The sequence below is a fragment of the Ascaphus truei genome, chromosome 1 (genome assembly GCF_040206685.1).
Source record: "Ascaphus truei isolate aAscTru1 chromosome 1, aAscTru1.hap1, whole genome shotgun sequence".
NCBI lineage: Eukaryota > Metazoa > Chordata > Amphibia > Anura > Ascaphidae > Ascaphus > Ascaphus truei.
This window is the reverse complement of record NC_134483.1, coordinates 344,226,013-344,240,645: the sequence shown is the minus strand read 5'-3', so window position 1 is coordinate 344,240,645 and position 14,633 is coordinate 344,226,013. Positions and strand designations below refer to the sequence as shown.

The following is a 14,633-nucleotide window of genomic DNA, read 5'->3' as shown; positions in this document are numbered from 1 at the left end:
ATACTATCCAAAGTTATGGAAAAATGTATTCACTCCCAATTAAGCGATTACTATACCAAGACAAATTTCCCTAGCCAATTCCAATCTGGATTGCGCCCCAAACACTCCACCGTAACTACCCTGCTAAAAGTTTGCAATGAAATCCAGTGTGGAATGGAACTGGGACAACTCACTGGTGCAATATTCCTAGATTTTGCAATGGCTTTTAATACTGTTGATCATGCCATCCTGCTTAAACTCCAATGCTCTGGTATAGGGAAGCATGCTTTAAACTGGTTTCAGTCCTACCTATCAGGTAGATCCCAACATGTGTCCATCTCTGGCTATAACTCCAACCCCTTGGAAATCACCTGTGGTGTCCTACAAGGCTCCTTTCTGGGGCCCCTACTCTTCTCAGTGTTCATCAATGATCTTCCCACAGCTTGTCAGGGAGCTTCAATACACATGTATGCAGATGACACAATCCTATATGCACACAGCCATAGCCTCTCCGACCTTGAACACATACTTCAGTCTGACTTTTTGAGACTCGAAAACTGAATTTCCCAAAACCAACGGTTTTTAAACACTGACAAGACTGTAACAATGGTATTTGGGACCAAGACTAAATTTTCAAAGCTTCCAGTGACTGAGCTCCAGATTAGAACCAACGCTAACACCACCCTAACACCTGTCACTAGTTTTAAATACCTGGGCTTATGGTTTGACTCCCACTTAGCATTCGGGATGCACATTGATACCCTGACATCCAAAACCTATGCCAAACTAGGGGTACTTTATAGGAATAAATCCTCCTTAAGTCTGTTGGTCAGAAAGCGTATCGCACAGCAGATGCCAATGCCAATTATCGACTATGGAGACATAGTATATGGCTCAGCACCGCAAACCCACCTTAGCAAACTTGACACCCTCTACAACTCAATATGCCGTTTTGTTCTCCAATGCAACTACAACACACATCACTGCGAAATGCTCAAAGAACTAGATTGGTCATCACTTGAGTCTAGGCGCAAAGTTCACCTTTCCTGTCTTGCCTTCAATTACTTTCTGGGCAAGCTACCCAGCTACCTGAACAAGCTCCTCACCCCTACCACATGCAGCACCTATCACCTGAGATCAGACTCCAAAAGACTGTTCATGGTCCCACGGTTCAACAAAGTATCCGGCCGCTCCTCCTCTTACCGTGCACCCCAAAACTGGTACAACCTACCGGAGACTCTCACATCCACCACCAGTTTAAGTTCTTTCAAAACTAAGTCTGTCTCACATTTTAATCTGGTCTGTAACTGTTACATACGCCTATAACATATATTATCTTCTCCTGTGTATGCAATGTCTTGTATATAATGTATACCCTGTTCATTTATGTAACTGTATTTGTAACCATGTATTATTTGTCATTATAGCTCTGTGCCCAGGACGAGAGGTAACTCTCAATGTATTATTTCCTGGTAAAACATTTTATAAATAAATTAGCTACATGCAAACACAACAGTGCTCTTTCATGTCGTCTTTACTTACCCTTTCTTGCAAAAGTTCAATCACTTGCTGAATACAATCATTTACGTCGCAGGAATCGGTTTTCAACACCAGTTCTGGCGCTTCAGGTTTTTCATATTCAGCATCAATCCCAGTGAAGCCTGCCGGGCATTTGTGGAGAGGGCAGAAATCAGAGACAGAGAAGCACACGTCAAAACGTTCCAGATTTGTTATAAAGTAGAATGCGACAGTAAGCATGTAATGGAGAGAGGTGACAATTAGCTACACCCGTTTAATAGTATTTTAATAGTTATTAACAGCCATGTATCCTTTATGGTTACGAATATTGTAACATTTAACCAAACGCACAGTAGGACCACATGTGTTAATGAATTCTGATAACTTGTCAGCCACAACACTGAAGGTCAAGAGAGTTACAACAGTGGTCACACCTGCGACATGTGGGTACACAAGCAATATTATTCATGGATATACATTTGTATTTTATATAGAAAATGGAACATTAACATCCCTGCCTGCGCCAAGCAATTCTCCTTCATCGCCAGTCATAACTAGTACCTTTTTAATGAGAAAGTAACTTCTAGTCATGGGTTTTCTAAAAGTGAAAATGTACGTGCTTGTTAACTGGGGCTGAGCAGACAGTTACTAAGCGGTGCTATGCCAGAGAACGCCCCACGGCGTTATGTTTAGCAACAGTAGCTCATTCTGACTTTAGTTGGTCAGAGGGTAAAGGCCTCTGAAAAATTATTATAAATTGCTTTAAACAAAATGAATAATGTTAGTATCTGAAATTAATTAATGGAAAGGTACAGCCTAACATACAAATATCCCACTATATTAGAATTAATGTAGATGTTAGGCCACGCTTATAGTGCTGGCGACGCGACCGAAGACATCGCCGTCACCACCCACGATAGTTGTCATTTGTTTTTTAGCGACGGTCGTCAGTGACGTCACTAAAGGGGACGGGCCGTGCAATTTGATTGGTTTAGAAGACAGTCACATGTAGCGAATGTCTCTAAAAAATCAAATAGACTCGACTACCAATTTTACAGACGCGACGTCACTCCGTCGCCATTGCGCTTACTATAAGCGCTGGCGACGGAGTTAATTGTTTTGTTTGAGCGACATTGCGTCGCCGACACTATAAGCGCAGCCTTAGCCAGTTTCAGTTTCGAGGGACCGTTTCACTCACTGCACAAGAAAATCATTTACAGAAGAAAGCCCTGTGGACCGAGATATCTGATGTAAAAGACTTTCCAGTTGCACATTCATTCTTACCTTTGATTTCTCCGGCTCTGGCCATTTTATACAGCCCCTTGACATCTCGCTGCTCACAAATATACAGAGGGGCGTCCACAAACACTTCAAAAAATGGCAGGCTTGACGCTTCGTGAATTTGTCGGGCATTGATACGATCCTGACAAGCAGATTACATAAACAATGTTATAGGGCCCAACATCATACTAAAGCAGCAGCCCACACTAGAGTGAGTGTACGTACACATATATACAAGTTATGGTGGGTGAAAAAGGTGACAAAAAATCCTCCATCTTTAGCATACAGCAAATAAAAAGATCACTTTCACCATTATCACCTAGCATACAGTGCTCCCACTGCAGCAAGGGATTCTGGGAAATTACATACAAATAAAAACACATGTGAATATGCTCACAAGCAATGTTTTTATTAGTTATATGCTTTACGGTGGAGGGTTTTTGTCACCTTTTTTACCCACCATAACTTAATCTAATTAAAGTGTGGTGAATCCTACCCAGCCTTAAATTGCAAAGCCAGTACAACCAACCTCACACTGATGAGACCCAAAAAGGTTGAAACTGCTGTCTGTGAGTAAGTTTACTGGCTTTGCATCTTAGCCCAGGCTGTGCTGAAAAGTTGTGTAAGTCCGCGTCCAAAGGGCAGGATACGGCACGAGCTACGTAGCTCGCGCCGAAACAAACACTAGGGCGCCAATGCACATGTACTACAGGGAGCGCGACGCCGGGTCACAGAGGAGCGCGGAAGTTAGCGCGTTCTATTATGGACGCGGCCTAACGCAGCGAGCATTAGCTTACAAAGGTTCCATGTAAAAATGGATTTGAGGCAAAAGGTGACATTGTGTGGTCATTTGCATGTCATTTCCCAGAATACCTTTCTGCAGTGGAAGCACTGTATGCTAGGTGATAATGGCAGACCTGTCTAAGACATGTGAATGTGCTCACAAGTGATAATCTTGGATATCTAAATCTTTTTTTTCCCCACTTACTTATAGAGATCTTCCTTATTAGAGCTATTTTACATTGTCTAGCCACCTTTTCTGCAAAACCTGATGCTCCGTTCTTATAAGCTTTTCAAATATTAAATTGCCCGGGAGGCTCAAAATGGAGCTCTCCCCAGAACACCATGGTAACCCCAGAAGCTAGAGATTAAGAAAACCGTGATGTCGAACAATAAGAACAGTGGGCAAGATACAAACATTATGCGAGTTAAACTCGTATGCTTTTAAGGTGGGTTGTTTATTGAAAAACACTTCAAAGTACTGACGACTACTGGATATTTTAATAATACAAGATAATCCATTAATTATAAACCCACTGTTTAACCTTGCAACTGACAAGAGCTCCAACTTCACGTTTGCAACAAAAGCATGTTGCCAATTTCTACATACTGTCGTTTTATTGCAAACTTAGGCTGCGTCCATAGACACTGCAGCCGTGCGGGTGCTTTCCCTGGCCTTAGTACGGGGGCGTGTCTATGGGCGGGCCAGTGACGTCCCTCATTGGGCGAACCGCTCACGTGACTGCCCTGTCGCGCGAGAAATCAGGTTTGACCGATTTCACGCGCATCGCGGCGCCCCCTCCCGCGCGCATGCGCCCACGCTGTATAGACGCGATCACTGCCTTTAGGCAGTCTCATCGCTCAGCGTGCGGATGCATAAGCGCGGTCTGCCCCTGTATGGACGCATCCTTATAAATCCCAATGTAATTGCAGGATCAGTTAGAGTGTAAATCTACCTATCTCAATGTCTTGTATAGCGCATACACAGAGCAAGCCCTGCTCCTATGCGCTTATGAAGAGCATAGCACCACTTTACATTCTGCTCTGCAAGGTGCTGTTGCATATCCACCAAGTAAGCTAAAGGTAGTGAAATGTATGGGTTAAATATCGGTGAATTATGCGGTTACACACATCAGGCAGACACAAGTAAAAATGAGGCCGCCATTTTGGATATCGCACATGCGCGATCGGAGTGGTGCGCATGCGCAGTAAGCAACAGTGTGGCGGCCATTACAGGCGGCTCCACACGGCACTACAGGTCCCAACATGCACCAGGGCAGGCACCTCACGTGGGGAGATACAGCCAATAGGGTGCCCGGATCCACACTGAGGGAGAGAGGAGTTTGGCGAGAAGCAGAGCCACGCGTCAGTCGGGAGCAGGACGGCAAGGGGTGAGGATGTGTTCAGGGTGCCAGTGGCCCCTGAACTAGGCCAGATATCCCCTGCATGCCCCAGCGTCCCATCAGTTTGTGGTGCTACATGGAAGGGCCATAGATAGGGACGATTCCCCAATAGCACTAGCAGTGTTAGCACACCGGTGACAGGACGCCACACGGTGCACGCAGCCTGTGGTCTGGGACAAGACCACAGGCACATTATCAGAGACTTTAAGGGACACCCTCCAGCTGGAGCTCCCTCAAGAGGCAGACGCCTTCGGTAAGGAGAGGAAGAGGAGCAGACCGACCATGCGGCGTTGGATCACTGTGCGGTTCGGCGGATGCATAATTTACAAGTTGGCTTGGTATGGCCTAAGACCAGGAAGGTATCCACATGCACCAACGGCCATACACCGGGGGTAGCGCTACTCACACACTCTTTGGGTGGGCCTCGCTCTGTAGACACTTGGGTGGTTAGGTGCCCAGGGCACCTCAGTACTTTGGGGGTTCCACCGGGGGAGTGTATTGTGGGGCCTTGTATTGTTATTGTGTTAGTTATGTCGCAGTAATGATAAGCTAGTTACACCAGTGTGTGTATTCTTATATACTGACTGTAATGGTTCCTGTGAGGGGTTATCCTGCAGCGCTAGGATCCCTCCAAGGTGGAGGCCCTGTATCCATTAAGAACGAGATCACCCAAGCTCCCAGTGGCGGAGGATTAGGCCTCCTGTACGCTAAACAGGTCCTCAGCATGCCTAGTTCCCTTAGTCACAGGGACAGGGGGCTACATGTGTATATGTCAACAGAGCATCAACAGCCCAAATGTAATGTAAATGGAGATATATACGAATCGGTCAATGTACTAGGGGGTGGGGGGGCCACATTTAGAGTCAAAGGCCCTTCTCAAGCCGATTCCCATGACGGAGTTGCATTAATAATGGAATGTGGTAAGTCCCTAGTCACAAGACAATGGCTCCCGAGTCCCGAGGATATCTATAGCTTGTGTCCTCGCCGTGTCTGCGCCGATCAGTCTGTGATGTCAGCTACATTGAAACTTTCATACAATGTAAATGTGTACAATGTATTTATAGGGGTGATGTGGGGATCCCCATTTTCTCCGTGTACCTAAACTAAACAATCTAGTCGATAATTGAATCGGTTGGAGTGCTGCCTGACCTCTATATTTACTGTGATCCTCCTTATCAGGCTAAATAGGAAAGAGACAGGGCATACAGTAGACGAGGGCAGCAAAACAACGGTACGCCTCAGGTTACGATGTGTTAAATATATTTTTGTTAAATAAAGATAACCAGAAAAGTTTAAAAAATGATTTAGAAATACGGATTTTTTTAATTTTTTTACATAAATCATCTAGCTTTAAACTGTTAAACATATTATTTGAATTTGGCATTTCCTATGCAGGCTCGCTTTTAAGTCTCTGAGACAGCTGCTCACCTACAAGGCTTTTAGCAAATGCATTTGACTTCCAAGGTGCAAAAGTGAAACTGTTCCCTAGCAGTCTTGACAGGGGGCTGCTTGTTCCCCATCATGCTATTTTGTGGGCATGCTGAGCAAGTGAACAGTGACACCATAAAGAATGTCCCTGCTTTCATATACCCACTTTTATTCCCGGTCTTCCTCTGTCCCTATTCCTATATTGTGCCCTGTCCCACTAATTTTCATATTCGTCTAATGCAAGCATGTCCGCACCCTGATTCTTGGGGCTGTATCATGGCTGTTTGCCAATCAATTAGCCAGAGCTGACCTAAGGAATATAATGCATAACCTCTTATAAAAGGTATGCTTACTCCTCTCAATGTTTTAAACCATACAGGGAAAAATTATGTTACTACCACATGTAAATTAAAAATACACCAAATCGGGTTAACCTGATATGGACTTTCTTCGTAGGGATTACCCGGATTGGCTTTGTATTGTATGTCTTTATTTATATAGCGCCATTAATGTACATAGCGCTTCACAGTAGTAATACATGTGGTAATCAAATAATTAACAGATAATATAAATAACAGGTCATGGGAATAAGTGCTTCAGACATAAAAGTAACATTAAGGAAGAGGAGTCCCTGCCCCGAGGAGCTTACAATCTAATTGGTAGGTACGGAGAACGTACAGAGACAGTAGGAGGGAGTTCTGGTAAGTGCGTCTGCAGGGGGCCAAGCTTTATGCATCATGTGTTCAGAATATCCACAGTGCTATTCATATGCTTCTTTAAGCAAGTGTGTCTTAAGGTGGGTCTTAAAGGTGGATAGAGAGGGTGCTAGTCAGGTACTGAGGGGAAGGGCATTCCAGAGGTGTGGGGCAGTCAGTGAAAAAGGTTTAAGGCGGGAGAGGGCTTTAGATACAAAGGGGGTAGAAAGAAGACATCCTTGAGAAGAACGCAAGAGTCTGGATGGTGCATAACGAGAAATTAGGGCTGAGATGTAAGGAGGGACAGAAGAGTGTAAAGCTTTAAAAGTGAGGAGAAGAATGGAGTGTGAGATGCGGGATTTGATCGGAAGCCGGGAGAGGTATTTCATGAGGGAAGATGCTGAGACAGATCTAGGAAAGAGTAGAGTGATTCTGGCAGCAGCGTTTAGGATAGATTGTAGGGGAGACAGGTGAGAGGCAGGAAGGCCGGACAGCAGGAGGTTACAGTAGTCAAGACGGGAGAGAATGAGGGCCTGAGTCAGAGTTTTAGCAGTCGAGCAACAGAGGAAAGGGCGTATCTTTGTTATATTGCGGAGGAAAAAGCGACAGGTTTTAGAAATGTTTTGAATGTGAGGGGCGAATGTGAGAGAGGAGTCGAGTGTGACCCCTAGGCAGCGCGCTTGGGCTACTGGGTGAATGATCGTAGTTTCAACAGTAATGTGGAAGGAGGTAGTAGGGCCAGGTTTGGGAGGAAGTATGAGGAGCTCTGTTTTAGTTTAATGTTTTATGACATTGTTTATCCTATTCACCCAATGTAAACTTGTGCTACAGTGGTTTCTTGCAGAGATCATGCTCTGCTACTATAGATTAACAGTCAGCTTTTGCATATACTGTAGTGCCGCCGAGTATTCTAAACCAATCTGGGGAAATCACCAACAAGACCCAGGTACATGCTGGGTACATGCTGGGTACATGCTGGGTACATTTCAGTGACATTTCTGCAGACAGACTAATGGCCCATCGGATTAACAGCGGGGGTCCTTGGCAGTCCCATTCAAACTGAATGGGACTGCCAGGAACCCCTGCTGTGTTAATCCGATGGGCCATTAGTCTCTGCAGAAATGTCACTGAAATGTTGCAGCATGTACCCAGCATGTACCTGGGTCTTGTTGGTGATAGCCCCAGATTTTCCAAGGCAAGTTTACGGCAAGTTTTCGAATACTCGTCAGCGCACCTGTACTACCACCAACTTGTTCACAAGCTTTCGAGACGTTAAAGATTTTACTGCGCATATCGTTTATCAATATAGTTTTCATGATCTACCAATAAAAACGAACCAGTAAAGAACCCGTTTTTCTCCGGGAATAAACCAGTGGCCGGAGCCGTGCCCTTACCTTGTTATAAGGAGATATGAAACTGGCGATGCACACAAGGCCGGCATCCGCAAACAGCTTGGCCACTTCGGCAATGCGCCGGATGTTTTCCTCCCGGTCCTCCTGCGTGAATCCGAGATTTTTACTGAGCCCGTGGCGGATGTTATCCCCATCCAGAGTATAGCAGGGGATCCCGTGGCACACCAAGTACTCCTCCAGTGCCATGCTCACCGTGGTCTTCCCAGCCCCAGAAAGACCTGGGAGTTAGAGAACAAGATTAAGAGCCATGTTCACAAAGCAGTGCGCCTGCAGGCAATGAGCCATAACAAGGAGCTCCACAGCTTAGCACCACTTAAATATGGCTCCAAAAGGTCTACTGCTTCCACATGAGGCAAAGAGAGAATAGAGTAGCGTGTTATCTCTTCAGGCTCATGTTCACCAACTTGCCTCTTGGCGTGAGTGAGCCGACATTGTGCCGCATCTCACAGCTAAACCCGTCATGATTGCTTGTGAAGAATGAAGATTAAGCCAAAGCCCTAACTGTTCGATGAAAGAGAATTGTCAAAAAATGGCCAGGGCTCCAAGCTTCCTGGGGCTACCAACCATTTTTATTTAGCCATATTGGCGGAGGTTTCAGCTGACGTAGCATATTACCTTGAGATAGGCTGCTACGTCGACCGAAACATCGGACAATATGGCAAAATAAAACTTAAATGTGATGATTACTTGTGAAACGCTTATTCTATATTCCCCATTTCAATGACGCTGTGCACAAAGTTATGACAATGCTCTGACGTTATGTATTAACACCAGCTCCATCAAAACTGGAGGATTTTTTTTTCCATTGATAATATACAGTAAATTGTAATGAAATTATTTGATAATAAAGGTAGGCATAAAATAGCGCATGCAATGAACAGCTGCTTGTGCAAAACAATGGTTGCCAATGTGTCGGCACCAAAGTGGCAGGACATGGGAAGAATTGTAGGAAGAGACTACTGCACCTGTTAACCAGACTGTACAACCCCGAAAACCGCTTCTTGTTCCCAGAACTTGTCCCCTCTTGTTCCTGCTGACATGGTGAGCTTGATAAGTTACATTGGTTGACCTCTGCATACCCTGTAGAGAAATGTAACTGTTAAAGAATTGTGGTCACTATAAGAACAACCCATTAAAGTGGCAAACCAAGTGGGCCGTTTCGCCCCTATATTCAATTGTTTTTACATAGGATTGAGGCACGTGATCTCCGAAACTGAACCCCCTTCATTTCAGCTCCGTGGACTACCCTCTGCTTCTGGAGATACCTCTGTAGGGGGTGGCGGTAGCTGCTCCGGCTCGCTAGCTGGGGTTCATGTAATGGCGATGTTTCAAAGCTCCAGCATCCTGTGGGCCAATAGGAAGCCACGATGTCATCCCTTGCGGCTTCCTATTGGCCCACGTGACATGGGGCTTTAAACTTTGCCGAGATACCGGCACCCCCTTCTGAAGTATCTCTGGAGGCAGGGGTTAGTGGAGCTGAAATTAATAAGGTTCAGCTCTGGAGACCCCATGCTTCAATACTACTGTATGTAAAAAAATATTTAAAATAGAGGGGAGGTGGAGAGGGGGGGGGGAAGCGACTGCTTGGGTTGCACCTTTAAGGGTTCAGTTTTTCCCACGTTCACATGGTACCTCATGACTTTTTAATGCAGCATCTCAAGTGCTTTTTTATTAATTTGCTGTCAAATTACTCAGCGGCCTCAAGAATAAAAAGGAGTTACCATCACCCCCTGCAAGAACATTGGAATTAACAATGACGAGATCCTTACTTTTCTCGCTCAAATAAAAGGAGGCCATCTGAGTCACGTGCAACACTGGAGCTATCAGAGGGTGCAACACTGGAGCCATCAGAGGGTGCAACACTGGAGCTATCAGGGGGTGCAACACTGGAGCTATCAGGGGGTGCAACACTGGAGCTATCAGGGGGTGCAACACTGGAACTATCAGAGGGTGCAACACTGGAGCTATCAGAGGGTGCAACACTGGAGCTATCAGAGGGTGCAACACTGCGTGTTGTACAGAGTCTAAATAACTTGTCTCCAGCACTAATTTCTTAACTCTTATTAAAATGAAGAACGGACGTAGCTCCAGACACTGCGTCCTCTAATACGTCCAAATACAATACAGTCTCCAAAACAAGATCTCTACCTTCGCATTCATCGGTAGAGAGTGAGAATTTGAATGCATTTTAGCTTATTTCATTTTGTAAAAAGTTCTCACGCGTCAAGAAAAGCATTGCATGTTTTAGTTTTAGTTTTTAATTGGTATAATAGTGGTTAGTAGGATCTGAACTACAAAATGTGTCCTTTTTAATTGCTTCTTTACAAAAAATCCATAAAGCTAGTATTTCTATATTGGAAAACACATTTTTATGTTGTTTAACTAGAATATGCTACAGGATTTTTTACCTTGGAGTTGGTAAGCAAAATATCATTTAACTCCTTGAGTACTGAGCGTGTCTACACCAGAGTGCTGAAGACATTTTCGCACCAAGCCACAATATTATATTATTCTTAATAGAAACTTAGCTATATCTTATATTAGCTGAGAGACCCGGCGTTGCCCGGGATGTAAATGCGTAATAGGTAGTATTATTTATAAATCGTGGAACAATAGGTGAGTATTTGTTGTAAAGGTTGGATAATAATGTTGAAAAGAAAGTTGGAATAAAATGTAATACGATGTTGTTTAAAAATGGTTTATTATAAACACACCACAATACAATGTCTATTTTGGTGACATAACAGATGTAAAAATGTGAGGCGTGTGTCCTGCTAGGGTGTGAGGCGGCAGGTGGCGCGTGGGTTGTGAGTGCTGTCTGTGAGTGGGGGTCCTGCTAGGGTGTGAGGCGGCGGGTGGCACATGGGTTGTGAGTGCTGTCTGTGAGTGGGGTCCTGCTAGGGTGTGAGGCGGCAGGTGTCGCGTGGGTTGTGAGTGCTCTCTGTGAGTGGGGGTCCTGCTAGGGTGTGAGGCGGTGGGTCAGTGATGTTGGTGCGTAGGGGCGGGAGGCAGCAGGTGTGTGTGGCGGCAGGTATGTGTCGAGTGTGGCGGGAGTCTGTTGAGTGCATGCAGCGGCTGTGAGGCGGTGGGTGAAAGGCAGAGGCGGGCGGAGTAAGGGCGTGTGAAAGGCAGAGGCGGGTGGGCGCGAAAGGGGAGGCAGGAAGGCGGGCAGGAAGGCGAAGATTGGTGGTGAGGAGGGGAAGGGTGTGGGAGGGGGGAAGGTTGTGGGAGGGGGGAAGGGGGAGGGAAAGGGGAGGAGGGGGAGGGAAAGGGGAGGAGGGGGAGGGAAAGGGGAGGAGGGGGGAGGGGAGGAGGGGGAGGGAAAGGGGAGGAGGGGGGAGGGAAAGGGGAGGAGGGGGAGGGAAAGGGGAGGGGGAGGGAAAGGGGAGGAGGGGAGAAGGGAGGAGGGGGGAGGGGAGAAGGGAGGAGGGGGGAGGGGAGAAGGGAGGAGGGGGGAGGGGAGAAGGGGGAGGGGAGGAAGGGGGAGGGGAGGAGGGGGGAGGGGAGGAGGGGGAAGGGGAGAAGGGGGGAGGGGAGAAGGGGAGCGGGGGGGAGGAGCGGGGGGGGAGCGGGAGGGGGGGAGAAAGGGGAGCGGGGGGGGAGAAAGGGGAGCGGGGGGGGAGAAAGGGGAGCGGGGGAGGAGAAAGGGGAGCAGGGGGGGAGAAAGGAGAACGGGGAGAAGGGGGAGCAGGGGGGGGGAGAAAGGGGAGCGGAGGGGGAGCGGGGGGGAGAAAGGGGAGCGGAGGGGGAGCGGGGGGGGAGAAAGGGGAGCGGGGGGGGAGAAAGGGGAGCGGGAGAAAGGGGAGCAGGGGGGGGAGAAAGGGGAGTGGGGGGGGAGAAAGGGGAGCGGGGGGGGAGAAAGGGGAGCGGGGGGGGGGGAGAAAGGGGAGCAGGGGGGGGGAGAAAGGGGAGCGGGGGGGAGAAAGGGGAGCGTTGGCCGTGAGTTACATTTAGCGCTAGGAAAAGGAGGGGAGAGGGGGGGAAAAGAAGGGGAGGGGAGAGGGGGGGAAAAGGAGGGGGGGGGACAGTGGACAGGAGTGGGGGGACAGTGGCCGGGGGGAGGGGGGGGACAGTGGGCGGGTGGGGGGGGGACAGTGGAAAGGACAGTGGACAGGATGGGAGGGGGGGAGAGTGGACAGGAGGGGGGGGAGAGTGGACAGGAGGGGGGGGAGAGTGGACAGGAGGGGGGGTGACAGTGGACAGGAGGGGGGGTGACAGTGGACAGAAGGGGGGGAGAGTGGACAGGAGGGGGGGTGACAGTGGACAGGAGGGGGGGCAGTGGACAGGAGGGGGGGGCAGTGGACAGGAGGGGGGGGCAGTGGACAGGAGGGGGGTTGGTTTGCTTTAAAATGACGGGTCCCTCCTCTCCACTCCCCCTGTATCTTTCTCCGCTCCTGACCCCCCCACCCCCTCCCCCATGTGTAGCTCCGGTCCCCACTCTACAGTGTCTGAGACACAGTGTAACACACACACACACACAGACACACACAGTGTCCCACACACACACTGTCACGTGTGACACACACACACACACACACACACCTCCTTCTGGCCGCCGCCATGTTAGTTAGTCCGCGAGGGAGGAAGGGGTCTTTCTGTCCGCCGCCATCTTAGGTGCCGCGTGGCAGCAGTAGGCTGCCCTGGCCAATGCCTGTCCCCGCGCCAGGGAGGTGAGCGGGAGGTGAGTGGAGGGAGCGGGAGGTGAGTGCCTGCCCTGCCCACTGCCTGTCCCCGCGCCGGGGAGGGAGGTGAGTGGAGAGGGAGGTGAGTGGAGCGGGAGGTGGAGGGAGTTGAGCGGGAGGGAGGTGAGTGGAGCGGGAGGTGGAGGGAGGTGAGTGGAGAGGGAGGTGAGTGTGATGGGGGGGGAGAGGACAGAGAGAGAGGTGTGTGTGTGTGTGTCCCTGTGTGTCCTTTGGCCCGTCACTCCGCCTCAGGCCAATGAGAGGTGTGCGGGGGCGGGCGGGCCAAGGGACCAATTAGATTGCCGCTAGGGACGCAGACATCCAGTGCTTTCAGAAATATATAGTAGATAAATAAATTTGTCATCCCCGTGGTGGTTAAAAAAAAAAAAAAATTATGGAGGTTTGTTTCCCAGCGAAAAACGGAATAAAATAAAATGATTCTGAACTTGTATAAATCCTTCGTCTGAGGTCAGTTACAGTCTAGAATCCATTATGTGTACAAACCATTAACCTACCACCACATTTAAGAGTAATAGTTTTTAAAAAGGGGCCTAAGCAGTATAAAATACTGAAAATTGTGACAAACACATTGAATCGTAAAAGCAAAAATAATGCTTCCTGAATTCGGAATGGCATAAAAATGTATCAACATAAGATTGCCAATAATGTGTAAAACTAGATGTAACTAGACTCTTATTGCAGAGGTGTTCACCTTATCTTCAAATGTATACATCTTTGTACAACCTTCCCATACACTCTGCCTCCAGGAGCAGCCATATTAAATGTACTGTCTATAGGGTATAAAACGCTATTCCGCAGAGATTGTGGGGTCAATCGCCCCCCAAAATTGAAAGAGGTGACCTCCCCATTTCAACGCAGGGTGGGAACCCACAGTCTATTCTAAAAACATACTGCTCGGTTTTTTTAATGAATTGTGGCCAAAAGTGGGGACATAGTCCCCTGAGTCTAATGGAAATCTTTACAATTGCCATTGGCTTGAATGATAGTTTTCTGCCGTTTGTACTGCACTGAATACAGGCCCTTTATCTGCTTATACCAGGAGTGGACAACTCCAGTTCTCATGGGCCACCAACAGGTTAGGTTTTCAGGATATCCCTGCTCCAGCACAGGTGGCACAATAAATGGCTCAGTTGAGGACTGCACCACCTGTGCTGAAGCAGGGATATCCTGAAAACCTGACATATTGCTGACATCCCCTTTTTAATAGGGCTACCTACATAGCAACACTAAGTTTTCTTAATGCGGTAAAGGAGCTACAGATATACATTGGCTGCACACATTTTTGACCACAACTCTAGTTGTTATTTTCATGAGACGAGTACACGGAATGTGACACAGCAGCGTGATATACTGTATAGGAGGGGGTTATTCATTACAGCACAGAAACACCCATTGACTTGGGTAGGAGTTCACATGCGGCAGTGCCTAATCGGC

The 14,633-nt window shown here is 47.7% G+C and overlaps 1 protein-coding gene across 1 annotated transcript in view; it reads right to left on the bottom strand.

Annotated features, from left to right (window-relative positions):
- PAPSS1 (3'-phosphoadenosine 5'-phosphosulfate synthase 1) overlaps positions 1-14,633 on the bottom strand; it is a 119,923-nt gene that overhangs the window by 75,369 nt on the left and 29,921 nt on the right. Inside the window, exons 2-5 of the mRNA XM_075608454.1 lie at positions 9,462-9,576; positions 8,479-8,714; positions 2,782-2,920; positions 1,522-1,640 (exon numbers count right to left, since the gene is read on the bottom strand). Of these exons, the coding sequence (XP_075464569.1) occupies positions 1,522-1,640; positions 2,782-2,920; positions 8,479-8,714; positions 9,462-9,576 (609 nt within the window). The remainder of the gene's footprint in view (positions 1-1,521; positions 1,641-2,781; positions 2,921-8,478; positions 8,715-9,461; positions 9,577-14,633) is intronic.